Raw genomic sequence first — 17,928 nt, 5'->3', positions numbered from 1 at the left:
AAATTTCAGTGGATTGAAAAGGCTTTTTTATTAAGTGTTATAATCATTTGCATTGAATGTTAAAATAAGCAACTTGTACAGAGAAAAATGATTTTATACTTTTTAAAGTTTTTTCTTGAATGGACTGAGATTGGAAGACTGACTGGTGTTATCATTATGGAAGTTAATAAAAAAGGTATATAACAGTCACACTCCCACCACCCATACTGTTTCCTGATTTGATTTACCAGACATATGCAAACACATTAAATGATTTATACACAAACACACACATCTCTGTGGTCATTGTGTGGAGGTGCTTTGTCCACTGTGTCCTGTTTGTGATGCGTTTCTATAGAGGTTCTTGTAGATTTTGCTCAAACTGTCCTCAAACGCAGCTCTGTGGGGCTTTCCTGTGTATGCAGCCGCTCTTTTAGTCCAGAATGTTCCACCGTCTAAATTAACAGATGGTTCTGCCGGAATAAGCCTGCAGTATGGACAGGACACAATGTTTATGAAATGTCAAAAAATTTAGAACTATATTCCACTGCAAACTATGACAAACTCACATTAGCAAGGCAAACTAGAAATTGCTAACCACTAAATTTATCTATAACTTACTATTACTCCATATATACACACACACACATACATAATATATATATACACACACAAGAATGTGTATGTATATAGAGACATGCACACACATAAATACATACACATGCACATATACACACATACATGTACATATAAACATACACACGTTCACATACAAATACACATATACACACACATACATACACCTACATACATATATAAACACACATACATACACATTTATATATACACACATACATTTACATGCACACACACACATACACATATATACACACCCATACATACCTACATATATATACGTATATACATACACACATATTTACAAACATACATACATACACATTATATATATATATATACACACACACACACACATACAGATACATACATACAAACATACACATTTGAAGTGGATCAAAAAAAGTTCAAAGACAAGAACAGGTATTATTTTGGTTTTAGGACAACTTTGATGAAACGTTTTGATCTACTTCAAATGTTGACTACTGTACATACATGTACGTACACACACACACATATACAGATTCACATACATATACACACGCATACATACACCTGCATACATGCATATATACATACGCACGCATACATACACACACACACACACACACAAAAGTTAATCAAAGACAAGAACGGGTATTATTTTGGTTTTAGGACAACTTTGATGACACGTTTTGATCCACTTCAAATGTTGACTACTGTACATACATGTACACACACATGTGTGTATGTACCTACATACGTACACCCACAAACATGCGCACACACACACACACATACACATACATACCTCACACATATATATACACACTTACATATACACACACACACAACGTACATACGTACATTGTATATATATATATATATATATATATATATATATATATCTCACACACACATATACACATACATACAAATTCACATACATATACACACACACACATATACATGCACACCTCATACATATATATACATACATAAATATACATACACACACACAACATACACATATATATACATATATATATACACAGATTCACATACATATACACACGCATACATACACCTGCATACATGCATATATACACATACGCACGCGCATGCATGCATACATACATACACACATACATATACGCACGCGCGCATACACACACATACAACGTACATACGTACACACACATATATATACACACACATACACACAGATTCACACATATATAAACACACATGTACATACATACATACACACATACACATTTATATATACACACATACATGCATACACACCCATACATACATACATACATACACCTACATACATACACATTTATACATATATACACACCCATACATACATACACACACTTACACGTACATACATACATACATACATACATACACACACATTTATATATACACACAAACACATACCTACATACGTACACCTACAAACATGCACGCGCGCACACACACACACACATTTGAAGTGGATCAAAAAAGTTCAAAGACAAGAACGGGTATTATTTTGGTTTTAGGACAACTTTGATGAAACATTTTGATCCACTTCAAATGTTGACTGCTGTATATACATACATATACACACACACACACACACACACCTACATACGTACACCTACAAACATGCGCGCGCACACACACACACACATACATACACACCTCACACATTTATATATACACCTACATATACACACACACACACACAACGTACATACGTACATTGTGTATATATGTATATATATCACACACACATATATATATACATACAAATTCACATACATATACACACACACACACATATATATACATGCACACCTCACACATATATACATATAGACACATACATACATACATAAATATACATACACACATTTTACATACATACACATATATACACACAGATTCACATACATATACACGCATACATACACCTGCATACACGCATATATACACATACGCACGCGCATACATACATACATACACACATACATATACGCACGCGTGCATACATACACACACACCACGTACATACGTACACACACATATATATACACACACACATACACACAGATTCACATACATATATATAAACACACACACGTACATACATACATACACACACATATATATACACACAGACACCTACATACATACACATTTATATATACACACATACATACATACACATGCATACACACCCATACATACATACATACATACATACATACATACACATTTATACATATATATTTATACATACATACACACCCATACATACACACACACACACATACATACATTTGAAGTGGATCAAAAAAGTTCAAAGACAAGAACGGGTATTATTTTGGTTTTAGGACAACTTTGATGAAACGTTTTGATCCACTTCAAATGTTGACTACTGTACATACATACATGTACATACACACACACACATACCTACATATGTACACCTACAAACATGCGCGCGCACACACACAAATTCACACACATACACACACGCATACATACACATACACATACACACACACACACACACGTACATACATACATACACATGCATACATACATACACCTACATACATACACATTTATATATACACACATACATATATTTACATGCATACACACTCATACATACATACATACATACATACATTCACACACACACACACACACACACACACACACACACACACACACACATACATACATACACCTACATACATACACATTTATACATATATACACACCCATACATACATACATACATACAAACACACACTAGGGGTGTAACGGTACACAGATGTCACAGTTCGGTAAGTACCTTGGTGCGAGGGTCACGGTTCAATACGATTTCGGTACAACAGAAAACAAAAAAAATCTGATGTCTGATGTAGATGTAAACAGACTGTAGTACAAATTAATTTTTTTTTCACCTACATGTGAAAATACTAAATATTATGTCAAATTAATGTCATATATAGGCTATAAAATCTGCAGTACATATATACATACAAGAAATAAATACTTTAAATATATTTAATTTAACTGAGAGACAAGGGAAAAAACTGTGACATGCAACGTAGCTTATATTTGCTGAGTTTCAGTTCAGTTTTGTGATAGAAAGGAAACTCAAATGGCAGAAAGCGACAACATATTTGTTTTTTGCTTGTTTGTTTGTTTAAGTTGATTTTGCTGGTATGAGGAAAGTTGAAGTAATTGTGCCAGCACACACAAACACAAAACATCTTCGTTCCAGGCTTTGGTAACGTTATTTATCAAAATAAAATACAGTGAACCAAACATCAGCACGCACGCCTCACTGTGTCACCATTAGAACGCGACTGAAGTACAAAGTCTGTAATTTACATAATAAATAATAGTTAAGCATTTGGATGCATCGCAAATATGGAAATATTATGGAATATTTGGATTTGTGCCGAATGATGGAGGTAGGATACAAGAGCACAAAGCTCCATTTCGCAGAGAGTTGAGTGCACAAGCCTTTAAAGTAACGTTATACTCCTTTGTCAGTGAGTGACACACATGGTCACTGACTAGTGGGCTTTGTTTTCAAGTGTGCAACTCCTGGCATTCGCTGTTCTTCTGTCAGCGGTTATCAAACAGAGATGCATTATTGCGGGCACCCCCTTCTGGATTGAGAGTGAATTGCCTGTATTCGTAGTAAGGCCTCACGCACCGTGACGGTTCGGTACTAATACATGTATCGTTACACCCCTAATACACATACATATCCATACATACACAGTAATGCAACTCTGTTTGATAACCGCCAGCAGAAGAACAGTGAATGCCAGGAGTTGCACACTTGAAAACAAATCCCATTAGACAGTGATCATGTGCTGATTCTGAACACGTCTCTCACTGACAAAGGAGAATAACGTTACTTTAAAGGCTTGCGCACTCAACTGTCTGTTTCCATCTTTGTTGCCACAGCTTTGAAAGTGCCTTTTTCTCTTCAAAAGAAGGGGGTGTCCTTTGGTCCATATAGTGTATGTACAAGTCATTGGAGTTTTTGGCGCAAGGTCTGCATTTAAAGTCACACCAAGAGGTGTTCAGCTGGGATTAGGATTTAGCGTCATGCAGACCAGTCAAGTTTTTCCACAGTGACTGAATCAATAATTTAATTTTGAACCTTGCCTTATACACAGAGGCATTGTCATGTTATAATATAAAAGGCTCCTGTCCAAACTGTTGCTATAAAATTTGAAGTACACAATTCCCTAGAATATCATTATATGCTTAAAAATTACGATTTGTACTAATGGAAATTTACTAAAGTAGTCAAACCTGTTCATTAGAAGGCGGTGTCCCAATACTTTTGGCAATATAGTGTGTGCACTATATATGTACTATACACACACACACACACATACATAAATGCATACATACATAAATACATACCAACATACATGCACATAACTTGGATGGCTTGACTGTGAGTAAATATTTTACAAATTAATTTTGTAAAACTCTTCTTTAAGAAATTAAGAATGAATATAGGCTTTACATTAATAAGTTTAAAAGAGTTTACAAATTAAATATTTAAGGATATTAAATATTAAAATCTTTATTGAAAAATATTTCACCCACAGGAAAGATTCTTTAAATTTTAATTTAGACTAGAAATCCTAAACAGTTTGAAATGAGGCGATGTTTACCTGTCCTGCGGCAGCCAGCTGTCAATTACTGAGTCACGGTGGGAGGAAACACGTGAACTCTGTCTGACCCCCTCCTCCTCCTCACTCTCTTCATCCTGACAACACACACACTTTAGTCATGAAAATATTCAAATCATTGTCACTAAATAACGCAATAAACCAATGTTTAATTATAATATGGTGAAATTAGCACAAAGATATGTAAGCAGCATTGCCGAATATCTCAAACTAATTAATTTTTTCCAAAATCTGCTAATGCAATGAAGAGTGAAACTCTCATAAAAGCAGATCCTTTGAACTGCTTGATTAAAACGGTTAAAAATAAATCCCAGTCCTTCTCTCTTTTTAACTCTGGAGTGGATTACACATTTCCCTTCTTGAGCTGGGCTTCAGCCACATGGCGCTTGGCACCCAACTGTGCCACTGTGGCATCTCTTCTCTCTCTTCTATCAGTAAAAGATGAGGCTGTAACGACAGCCGTCATCAAGCAGACCTCCCTCCCAGTGAACATGCGCTTCTTTTTTCCTCTGAGGGAGGATTTGGGGAAGCTTTAGAGTAATTAGAACTCTTTCGCTTTTCTTTCACGACAGGGTGTTCCAGCGAAACACGGTGTGGGCGGTGATGCGTTTAAGCGTCCCACGACTCGAGCTAACAGAGAGAATGAGCACGTAAGGTGATTACCTCGTTCACTTCCTGGAAGACAGTGGCGGCACATCCTGACACAATGGATGTGAAGAATACAGAGCGCCTGACAGAATCAATGGAGGACGTTTGAAACACTGACATGTGCCGTAATGAGTGTTTTGGAGAATGATTTTGCATGGGTTAACGTGCGCACAGAATGACAGCATTACATGCAGTTGCGATCTCAGACGAGACGTACAAAAGAAAGCTTGCAGCGGGGTCCGTGGATGTTTAGGATTCTCTGCACTCGTTTGTGGATCTCCTCCGACTGTGAGGGACTGGATGAACTCTGGAACCTGTTGGAGATGGAAAACAACAGGACTGAAAATACAAATCAAAGGGACCAAAGTCTTTACACAAATATGAGTAATGAAGTCTTGGAATTTCACCAGAAAATCAATTTACACAGGACTGGTTGGAGACAATGAATATATATATATATATATATATATATATATATATACACACACACACACACACATTTAAAATAATATATATACGTATATATGTAAAATAAATACAAATACAATACATGTATATAGAAATTTTATACATTTACATAATCACACACATTTTTTCATTTTTAATGTACTATATATCCTAATATTAAAATTAATATACAAAATATTATAATTTCATTACACTGTCTTAATAATAAATAATATAATTAACTATATATATATATATATATATATATATATTTAATGTAATATATACAAATTGAGTTATTTGTAAACATTTTACTTACATACATACACACATATATACAATATTTTATATACAGTCATGGTACAGTCACCCTTGTAATTCTGTCAGAAAACTGTTTCAATTGCAAATGTTTCGGTATTCATGTGCTTATTGTTTTTGTTTGCACTGCAAAAAAAAAAAAAAGAAGAAGAAGAAGAAAAGTCAAACTTGATCAAATTTTACACAGAACTCAAAAATATAATATAATAATAATAATAATATTATAATATTTTTAATATACGATATATATATATATTAAAATTGCCTTAATATCATTATAATATATTATTATTATAATATATAATAATTAAATTATATATATATATATATATATATATAAAATTTAATGTATTATATATCATTTAAAAAATGTAATTTGTATATATATATATATATATATACATATACATATACATATACATATACATATACATATACATATACATGTATACATACATAAACAATTATACATTATAATAAATATTATAAAGGCATAATAATAAAACAAATAATAATAATAAAAAAAGAAACACTCAAAATTTATACTGAAATAATTACCAAAATTACCAGCTCAGACCACTAGTCTGTGCTGTTGCCCTTACATTGGAGCTCTGTCAACTTGGGAAATACGACTTGTAAATTTCAGTCCAGTTAAATCATGAAGTTAAATAACAAATACACATACAGATACGTTTATCTCCACCCCTGTAGCAAATGCTGATATTTTCTTTTTATGCATCTAAATATGCCACAAGAGAGAAGCTCAGATGAAGAATTACCCAAACATTTGAGCCGTGTCCTTGGGTCTACAATATCAAAACCTGTGCGTGAATAAACTAGCAATATATTATCAACTCACTGAGCTTGTTAAAAGAAAGAAGAAGAGAATTCATTAGAATCTTTATTAAAAGGAATACAGAAGTAAAAAGACCAGCAGATCTGTATGAAAGGTCATGCATCACTGTGGTTCTTTATCTTTAATGGCCGGAACGCAGGCAGGCCGTAAGATGGTATTTATTATTAGCATAGAAGAAGGCCAGAGAGGGCCAGCCTGAACTTTAGAAACCGTCGTTTCTTTCACTCCCCCCCCATCAGCAGCTCAAAAAGACGTGCCTGATCTCTCATTGTGCGAATCTGCGGAGCGAGCCTTAATCTCCGGGCCTGTGACTCCAGTCATGCTTTCAATTGACAGAATAGTATCACACATTTCCCACTATTTACTCTCAAGACTTAGATTGTCTATTGATTTTAAATGTTTGCTCATGCCCCTGCGGAAAAGGCGCCGGCGGTAGAGAGACTAGCAAACAAACAAACAAACATTTGCCGGTTTCGCAGCCGATGTTCAGATCAATGACAAGGGTCTCTCGGAATTTATTTAACTGTGCGTCGGGTCAAACGCATTAGATCTCGCTGAAACCCAATCAATACCATTTCCCCTTGTTTTCTCAGCAGCTTTCCCCCCCCCTTCTCATAAGTAATGAACAAACATGACCAAACATCAGATTCTGTCATTTGAAGGTGAGGCAGTAAATTCATCTTGTCTGTTGTGTGTGATCACAATATAGATTTGCAGAATGTTTGCCAGGCTTTGTTTTTATGAGCCGCACATTTAGTCAATACCCCGTAATTGGAAATTTATAGGAAAAGGGCGAAGTGGTAGCACTTTTAGTTTCGCATATCATAAAATATGGATTTTAGCAAAAGCACAAGCATGACATATAATAAACATATGGAAGGATAACTAAGTATAATGCTTCTGTATGTTGGTCCTAATGAAAAAAACAAATCAATCCACTGACAAAATCGAACAGGATGACAAGAACAAAGTCAGTCTGTGTTAAATTGCTTTGCAGCAAACAGTGCAAATGTAGAATAAGTTGTGTTAAACGTACCGTTCTCTCAGGGAAGAGCGGCTCAGGACCGGACTCTGATCTCTGAGTGTGATGGACACAGGGGTGGAATGATCTTTGGGGGATTTATTTTGAGGACTTCTGGTCGCCTGCATGGATGCCTCCTAAAGGGATATCATGGAGAAAACAGGGTCAGAAATGGTGAATACCCAACATCAGTTAATCTGTAATTTGTTCAAACCAAACACTTTGTAACTTACATGTGAGGGCTTTGATCTGAAACTTCCAAGAAGAGAGGGATCTAGAAAAGTTTAGAGGGGAAATATGGTAAAACGCATCCTCTACAACACACAAAAAACACATCTGATAATACTTTATGATCAGTAATTGATTCGAATACTCAAAATCAGGATTTAAGAGCATCGCTCACCTATCAAATGAAATGAAAATCATTTACTCACCAACATGTCACTCTAACCTGACTTTTTGGGGTTTGGAGTCAATAAGATTTTTCAAAACATTTTTTAAGAAGTAAAAAAAGCTCACTTAGCATGCATTTAGTTGATCAAATGCTATACTTTTAGTATATTTGAAAATGGAATTATAGCAGCCTTTATACTAGTTTATTATGGAAGCCCATTTTGGCCACTGAATTATAAAAAAAAAAAAAAAAAAAAAAAAAAAAAAGTAATTGCAACTTTTGATCTCACAATTCTAACTTTTTTTTTTTTGTCAGAATTGCATGTCTTTTTTCTCTCAATTTTCTGATATTCACTCGTAATTCTGAGAAATCAAGTCAGAATTGCAAGATATAAACAATTCTAAGAAAAGCCCCTCAAAATTGGAAAAAAGTCAGAATTGCTTGAAAAAAAGTCAGAATTGCGAGATACAAACTCATTTGTGAGAAAAAAAGTCAGAATTGTGAGTCACAATTCTCGCTTTATTTTTGCAGTTGTGAGTTTATATCATGCAATTCTAAGAAAAAAAAAGCAGAACTATGAATTTATATCTCACAGCTCTGACTTTATAACTCACAGTTGCAAGTTTATATCACAATTCCGAGAAAAAAAAGTCAGAATTGTATAATATAAACTTGCAATTCCAATAAAAGGCCCCTCAAAATTGGACTTTATAACTTGCAATTGCGAGTTTATACCTCACAATAAAGAGAGAAAAAAAGTCAGAATTGTGTCAAAAAACAATTCTGAATTTCGAGATACAAACTCGCATTTGTGAGGAAAAAAAGGCAGAATTGTGAGTTTATATCTCACAATTCTGACTTTATTACTTACAATTGCAAGTTTATATCACAATTATGAAAAAAAAAAGTCAGAATTGCAAGTCTGTATCATGCAATTCTTAGAAAAAAAGGCAGAAATGTGGGGTTATCTCTCACAAATCTGACTTTATAACTCACAGTTGCAAGTTTATATCAATTATGAGGAAAAAAAAAAAGTCAGAACTGCAAGTCTCTATTCTGCAATTCTGAGAAAAAAATGCTGATGTGGTGCTCACAAGATTTTCTTATTATTATCAATGTTGAAAACAGTCGTGCTGCTTAAGACTTTTGTGGCAACTGTGATGCTTTATCTTGGCGACTGCATTTATTTAAAATACAAAACTTTTGTAACATAAATGTTTTACTGTCATTTTTGATCAACTTAATACGTATTAACAAAGAAGTATTAATTACTTTTCTTTTGAACAGTCTTTTTGGCCATTTAATGAAAGTCAGTAGGACCCGAAACAACACTGGACTCCACAGAGTCATTTTTCAAAATACCTTCTTTTGTAAAGCAAAGTCATGCAGGTTTAGAGGGACATGAGGATGAATAAATGGCACAAATAAAAATGTAAAAACACAAATGTCATAGTAACCTGTGAGGTCTGTGGTGTAGCTCCGCGATCGCTGATGTAGTGGGCTTCTTTTAATAGATGACTGAGGTGTAAAACACATGGAGGATTCCATCAGCGACGTGTTTGGGCTTCGGGGCACCTGCAAACAGAAGATGCAATCAGCTACGTTGCCCATTAAAAGATAAATAATCGTTCATCTCTGATTTAGCAGGTGAAGCAACGTGCATCAACATTCCTTTGACACACAGAGCATTGATTATTCAAATGAATTTGACTTTCATTTCAGAGTTAATCACTTTTCTAGTAAGGTGAAAGTGAGGAGAGAAACTTCAGAGTGAAGTTACTCAGACTCAGGTGTCTGTGTATAAACTCAACTCTCAGACTTCAATTAGTCCATTCGAACTTCATTTAAATAGTAAAGTGACCAAGCGAGTTAATGAAACAAGCTATTTAGTTTTCATGCAAAACAAGTGTGCCGACTTTAAACACACATAAACCGAGCGAGCTAATCTGCTGAAATAAGAGGGAAGAATTTGCTAATCACGGCCTGACTTTTAATTACTTAGGTTAATTGTAGCCTGGGGATTTTCTTTGAAAAGGCTACCCACTTTTTAAAAGGCCTGTGACAGAAAATGCCATGATGATATCAGACACAAATCCGAGAGCTGCCTTTTATACCATGACAGCTTTGATATTTGCACCCCAGGATGCACTGTTGTTTTAGAAAACATGGAAAAGAAACAACAGGGAGAATTGAGGCTTTTACTTCAGTTACAAAAACAAGTAAAGATTTTGACACAGCTGCCTGTCTCCTGTAATCAAAGCCCTCAGAGAAGATATATTGTAATTCACCTGTCAAACTTGCAAATTACAATAAAATTACAAGGGCCTACATGTTAATAAACATGCAGTTGACCTGAGCTTATTCTTGGTTCTGTGTCACCGTGATCACTAATCAAAGATGAAAAGTGCTCAATACACTCTGCTTGTCAATATGACCCACCACGAATGGAGCCTGAGGGACCGTCTCTTTTTTATATATGTAAGGCCCCAGTTTGAAGTGGCTGAGTCGTTGTCTGGCCTCCTCAGACAGCTGACACATCTTGCGGTGGGTGTAGGGTGAAGGAGCACGGCTTTGGGATGCCACCGTTGGCTTTTCGTATCCACAGGATGGCGCTGTGCCTGGCTTCTTCTTTGCATTTGCAGGGCAAGTTTTCACATGACAGGGCTTAGTTGAGGAACGACCACATGACTGGAATGGAACAAAGGCATATTCACTGAATTTAATTCATAATTGCAATACAGCTAACTAGAAATATTCAATGAAATACATAAAAAGCTAAAGGGATAGTTCAACCAAAATTAAAATTTTGTTATTAATTACTCACGCTCATGTCGTTCCAAACCCGTAAGAACTTCGTTCATCTTCGAAACACAAATATAAGGCCTATTCGGATGGTAATAGTTTCTCATATGGACATCCGTAAAAATAAATTTACATAGCACCTCAATGATAAGCCTCATGGATTTGGATGGCGATTTATTCACAGCTGAGGAGTGAGTTCTAATTTTATTTGCAATTTTATTCTTATTATTGTGTAAATTGTATTGTAAAATTGTATTGCATACCTGCTGCTGCCATAATAAAGGCCCATTTCAATTGTTTACATGCTTTTCTTCTCTTTCTGCTCCCACTCGCTGTGGTGGAGCAGTTATGAAGTATTGTTCTTTTAAATGCTTTCGAGCATTTCAGGAATAAATATGCATGCAACAGTTACTGCTTGGTGTTCGGCAGTAGTCAAAAAGTATTAAACATTGAATTTTGAATTGAATTCTTCTCGTAAATTCAGAGATGTGGATTCAGATGGCAATTAAGTTACCACACAACCTTGGTGTTTGTCAAAAAACAGTAGGTACCAACATTCTGTACTCAAACAACAATAAAAATTACAGACTACCCCCTGTAAATGGTAAAAATAACTTACATCCCCATGAGAAACAAATACCGTCCGAATAGGCTTCAAGATATTTTTGATGAAATCTGAGAGCTTTCTGACCCTGCATAAACAGCAACGCAACTGACACGTTCAAGGCCCAGAAAGGTAGTATGGACATTGTTACAAGAATACTTTTTTTGCTTTTTTTTTTTTTTAATAAGCTCTCAGGTTTCATCTGAATTTGTGTTCCAAAGAAAATTAAGGTCTTTGGAACAGGTTCGGAACAACATGAGAGTGAGTAATTAATGACAGAACTTAAATTTTTTAGCAAACTATCCCTTTAATGCAGGACAGTTACTAAAATTAAAATAAATATAAAGCTAAATAGGAATATATGTATAAAAAAAACTAACAGAGTACCATAAAAAAACAAAACTAAATGCAACTAAAATGTGAACTAAAATTAAATTGAAAACAAAAATAAAAGCCATTTCAAAATATTAACAAATAATGTAATAGTATCTAAATAATACTAAAATATTTGTACATGAAATATGGTCAACAAAAATACTATTTTCTCTAAAATATTTCAAAACTTTCAGAAGCTCAGAAGTAACAGAAAACAACAACATTTTGTGAAGAAAATGTCAAGGAGTATTGTGGGTGGTTGGCAGGGTGTTGCTATATGCTATCTAAAGTGCTCTGTATGTTTATTTGCATCTTACAACACAGTTGCCAAGGTGTTTTGTGTGGTGGCTAGGCAGTTGCTCTCCCATTTTATCATCTGCCAGGAATAAAACATTGATTTGATTATTAAAAGAAATAGTACACCTCTCCTCAACACGTTTTGATACATTATTCATTTCCAGAGCACATTTAAACATAATACTGTGGGTTAGGGGTTTGCTCAAATCCCTTACTATGAGCACAAATAATAGTGATGCCTTAGCAAGCACCAGTAACATTAATGCACGGCCTCTGCGTGTTTGGAAACAATCACTGTTTTTCTGTCTGCTGCCACTAGTCATGCAGAAATGACACTCTTCACCTTTGAAATAAAAAAAGGGAAAAGAAGATCCCAGAGGAAGAGAGTATAAGGTCACGCTTTATTGTAGTGATATTGCGAACGTCTCTCTGTTCGTACGGAGCTAATCCACTAATTTCCTTGTTATGTACACATGTAACCTGATGTAAACCTTTCCTCAGTGTTCCAATCTCACCTTTGCAGGCAAATGACTTCAATAACTCTAATCTCAGCTAACATAATTCTGAGCCCCAATAACTCCGTTCCTGCAGGCGCTGCCTGGGTAAATACGTTTTTAAAAATGTTAATTGCATTTGATGGCCGGTCTCAACCTAATATGATAATGGCATTACATGGATGTAAAAAAACAACGATAATTTAAATGCTAATTGGAACATCCTGGCATATTAAGTCATTTTTAAAAAGCAGAGAAAGAAAAAAGTAAATCCTGATAGCGATTGCCGTTTGAAGAGTCGAGATTTAATGAAATTAAACTAAGTGGCTTTTTCTCCTTTTATTCTTCTCCCCCTCTCTCTCTTCTTCCTTTTTCTTTGGACGGAGGGACAAAGAGGCCGTTTTAAAGCAGGAGTCGCGCTTGTCTGATGTGATTAGTGGCTCGGCTGGTGTTGGTAATGGGAGATAAAGCCGGATGTCCTTGAAACAACAAAGCCAGCACCACAAGTAGCTTATTAAACAAGAAACAAGCGCTGTTCAAATGCATGCAAATCGCGCCGAGAAAGCCCGCTTTACAGAATGCCGTGTCAAGTCCGAACTAGAGACATCCACAAAGGGAGGACTCGCACATGAAACGGGCCCGACGAGACGGTCAACAGCACAAGCTGTCTAACGAGGGTCTGAGAAACTTGACATGAAGGAGACGGACTCGATCAGCGATTCTAAACGAATCGGACTGCCCGAGTCCAACTGATCAGTGCCGATCCGACTAGAAACGAGCCAATTCTCTGTAATTACCTGCATGGTAAAAAGAACATCCTGAAAGGGGGCGTGAGGCCACTAGAAGGACAGCAGAAAGTGGCACAGATGGCAACAGACAGTTTGACTGACAGGGAGACCCATCGGACTCCCACGCACATCTAACAATAAGCCTTCGTTTGATCCTTTTCGTTTAAACCCCAGTGTTTCTTTTCATTTAGCGTCACAAATAAATGCACTGTTAACGAGCAGAAGCGTCGTGCGACCGTTCCAGAAGCCAGACGCCTTCAAAGGCAGCTGCCTATGTAGGCAGCACACTAGCTTTTGGAACGGAGCAAATACCAGCTGCAATATAATGGCAATAACAAAAGCCCAGAGACTCACAGACATGGCAGGCTGACCATGTTTCACATCACACTCCTCAATAATAGACGTCGTTGAAAACTCCACTTTGGGAGAGATTCCCTGAGGGAACGAGACAGGAGAGATAGAGAGCAGAAAAAAACATCACAAAACTTTTCAAATGATGAAAAGACAGAGGGCAAATGCAGATAATAACACTCTTGGCAGATCAATTTACCAAAACAATCTACGTCTTCAAGCAAATAGCAGGAAAATGGGACCGGCTTTTAAGATGCATCAGAGATATGACAAAAACGCTGAGAGGAAGACACACGCACAGGGAAAGAGATGGATCTCTTCATCAGAATCTCTCTCTCTGGGCCGGGGCTTCTGGGAGTCAAACGAGGGCCTGGATACAGAAACTCCCGGGTGTCTTCTTCAAACGTGGCCAGGATCTCACCCTCTGCACAGTCAAATAAAAAAATGCATGATGGAATGGTGAATTCTGTCTGTTGTTTTTTTTGACAGCTATGGGTAATCAAGTTGCTTCGGGGTAATAAAGCTGTTTCTTTCCGTTTTAAAGCAATAACGCAACAGGAATGAATGAGTGTCAGATTGTGTGCAAAAAAATACAAATCAGCCCAAGAGACCTCCATTGAAAGCAGCATGATTTATGCATACTGTAATGAGAGTGCTCGGTCCAATAATGTATGCATTCCCATGCTGATGCTGGTTAATTTTTGAAATTGTACTAGCTGGTCTGAGAATTCAGTTGTTGCATCAACCGCAAAAGCCGGAGCCTTCAATCAAAGCTGAGCTCGAATGTGATGTTTTCAGTTTACAGCAATATGTTGGAGAATTCAATCTACAGCCTCAAATATCTGTCAGTGTTACAGCTGGAATGGATGTGAGATCTTACCTGGAGGAATGAGCTGAATGAGCTCTAAAGAAGTTGTATCATCTGCAGCGGAGGAAAAAAACATGATGGAAAGGTATATACGTTTATTGATCTGAGCTTTATGAAAGAACACAGGACAAACTGAAGTCAGCCCAAAGGATTCTTACTTTCCAGATGCTCAGCTACAGCACCCGGGTCAACTGCTCCCACAAAGGTCTGTCCAAGAGAACGGTTGAGAAAAGAAAACAAAGAAATCTGATAGTAAAAAAAGCATGTCATAGGTTGAAATTAATCAAAGGCATTTCAATAATGTCTTACCTTCACAAACACCATTTTTTCATGCAGCAGCAGAGGGAAAACTGGAGGAACACACTTGGACTTCTGATACTGGCCCATTATCCGAACACTCACATAAATGTCTTCTTGGGATGGTAACACCACCCCTGGACAAGTTATCTATAGGGGGAAAAACATTGACATGAGGTCATCTTTCATCTTTTTTTAATACTGCTCTTTTAAACTTCATTCATCAATAATTCCTGAAGAAAAAAAGTACCTGGGTTTCCACAAAATATCAAGCAGTACAAGTGCTAAAAATGTTTTTTTCAGCACCATATCAGCATATGTGACCCTGTACCACAAAACCAGTCGTAAGTAGCCCGGGTATATTTGTAGCAATAGCCAAAAATACACTGTATGGGTCAAAGTGATCGATTTTTCTGGAAGATCATGCTCCATGAACATATTTTGTAAATCTACTACCGTAAATATATTAAAACTTAATTTTTGATTAGTAAAATGCATTGCTAAGAACTTCATCTGGACAACTTTAAAGGCGATTTTCTCGATATTTAGATTTCTTTTTTTGCACCCTCAGATTCCAGATTTTAAAATAGTTATATTTCGGCCAAATATTTTCATATCCTAACAAACCAAACACCAATGGAAACCTTATTTATTTCAGATGATTTATGAATCTCAATTTCAAAATACTGACCCTTATGACTGGTTTTGTGGTCCAGGGTTACATTTTAAAATGATTTCTCAAGCATCTGAACCGAAAACTAGTTAGATGCTAACAGCTAGACTGAAAATGCAGGAGTTTGCATTTGCATTGCTTCAAATAAACACGTCGGAGGCTTGAATGAATGCAGGCGCGTTTATTAGCATGTTTCTGCTTGTTGCAGCTGTGCTTGATGGCTGATGGACTGACTCAGACATCCGTGGTAGCCACTTGTTGCTAACAATAAGCTAGCACGGAAACTTCTATCATAACACACGCAAATAGGAATGTTTGTGTTGTTGTTGAGCGAAAACGTCAAAATGGGACGCGGGATGATGTACTTACAGACTGGATATCCAACTCGACAGCGCATTTTATCGCTTTTTGTCTCATTTGTGAGGCTGAAGGCTTCTTGGGCGGCGTCAGTCCGCCCATGTTTTTTAAACTTGGTAGTTATGACAACAAACCAAGCAAGCAGCAGATGCTGTGGAACTGCGAGGAAATGACGACAAGATCAAGTGACTAAATGACAACAAATTAAAATCTAAAATTTTTTTTAGGGGAAATAAGCAGTTGTTTTTAAGGCGGAAGGCAGAAGTTCAGCTAAAGGCTAGAACTCCCTAAAACATAGTCTGAAAAATAAAAATGTGGTACAGTCTAAGATAAACAGTGTTGGGGGTAACGCATTACAAGTAACGCGAGTTACGTAATAATATAATAATATTAACTAGTAAAGTAACGCATTACTTTTTAATTTCTAAGAAAATAACTGAGTTACTTTTTTCAAATAAGTAACGCCCGTTACTCTTTTCCCCATTTATTGATTGACAAGTCTCCTGTGGGGAAATTGAGAGTAAACATGATGTTACTGTATTCTAGACTACATGTGAACATGCATTAATTCATCTCACTCACAAAAAACAGATTCAGTATTCCTCAAAATGAATAAAAACTGTGAAATGCAAACTCAGAATATGACACAACCCTGCAATAATTAAATATGTTAAATAAAACAAATATCCTTTATGTATTTAATCCCATTTTATTAACCAGTGTCTTAGTTACTGATCTTCGCTGATGCAATTCAACCATACTAACAAGAAAAAATTACTTTAGATAAACTAACATTTGTGCTCCATTTTTTTTTATAGCTGAAGAGCGATCTCCTGCATAAATGTACTTTTCTTTCAGCCTGAGGTGAATTTATTTAACTTTTGGTGTTAAAGGGCTTTTACATTATGATTGTTTTATATTAAAAACAAAGAAGAAAGCCCTGCCCAGATTTAAAAAGTAACGCAAAAGTAACGTAACGCTTTACTTTTCATAAAAAGTAACTAA

At 36.0% G+C, this 17,928-nt stretch overlaps 1 protein-coding gene across 2 annotated transcripts; it reads right to left on the bottom strand.

Moving 5' to 3' along the window:
* Positions 1-259: 259 nt before the first annotated feature.
* Positions 260-17,071, bottom strand: spata6 (spermatogenesis associated 6). 2 transcript variants are annotated; one of them, XM_051117292.1, is made up of 13 exons: positions 16,936-17,071; positions 15,906-16,043; positions 15,755-15,803; positions 15,609-15,650; positions 15,028-15,152; positions 14,732-14,812; positions 11,457-11,705; positions 10,475-10,592; positions 8,857-8,897; positions 8,639-8,760; positions 6,199-6,295; positions 5,316-5,410; positions 260-466 (listed from the first exon to the last, which is right to left on the bottom strand). In XM_051117292.1, exons 1-13 carry the CDS (start codon positions 17,023-17,025, stop codon positions 283-285), a joined length of 1,431 nt encoding a protein of 476 aa, XP_050973249.1. In that variant the 5' UTR covers positions 17,026-17,071; the 3' UTR covers positions 260-282. The 2 variants fall into 2 exon arrangements, with proteins under 2 accessions (XP_050973249.1, XP_050973250.1); XM_051117293.1 differs by lacking the exons at positions 14,732-14,812; positions 15,028-15,152; positions 15,609-15,650; ... (1 more) ...; positions 15,906-16,043; positions 16,936-17,071 and adding an exon at positions 13,116-14,558.
* Positions 17,072-17,928: the final 857 nt, after the last annotated feature.

This window comes from Labeo rohita, chromosome 8 (assembly GCF_022985175.1).
Source record: "Labeo rohita strain BAU-BD-2019 chromosome 8, IGBB_LRoh.1.0, whole genome shotgun sequence".
Classification (NCBI taxonomy): Eukaryota; Metazoa; Chordata; class Actinopteri; order Cypriniformes; family Cyprinidae; genus Labeo; species Labeo rohita.
This window is presented reverse-complemented; position numbering and strand designations above follow the sequence as displayed.

Excerpts from the sequence above, each read along its gene's own strand:
- spata6 (XM_051117292.1), bottom strand. The coding sequence starts at position 17,025 with ATGGGCGGACTGACGCCGCCCAAGAAGCCTTCAGCCTCACAAATGAGA. Across the intron at positions 14,813-15,027 it reads AGAGATCCATCTCTTTCCCT|GGAATCTCTCCCAAAGTGGA; the intron begins GTGCGTGTGTCT and ends TCGTTCCCTCAG. Across the intron at positions 11,706-14,731 it reads ATGGTCAGCCTGCCATGTCT|TCATGTGGTCGTTCCTCAAC; the intron begins GTGAGTCTCTGG and ends GTTCCATTCCAG.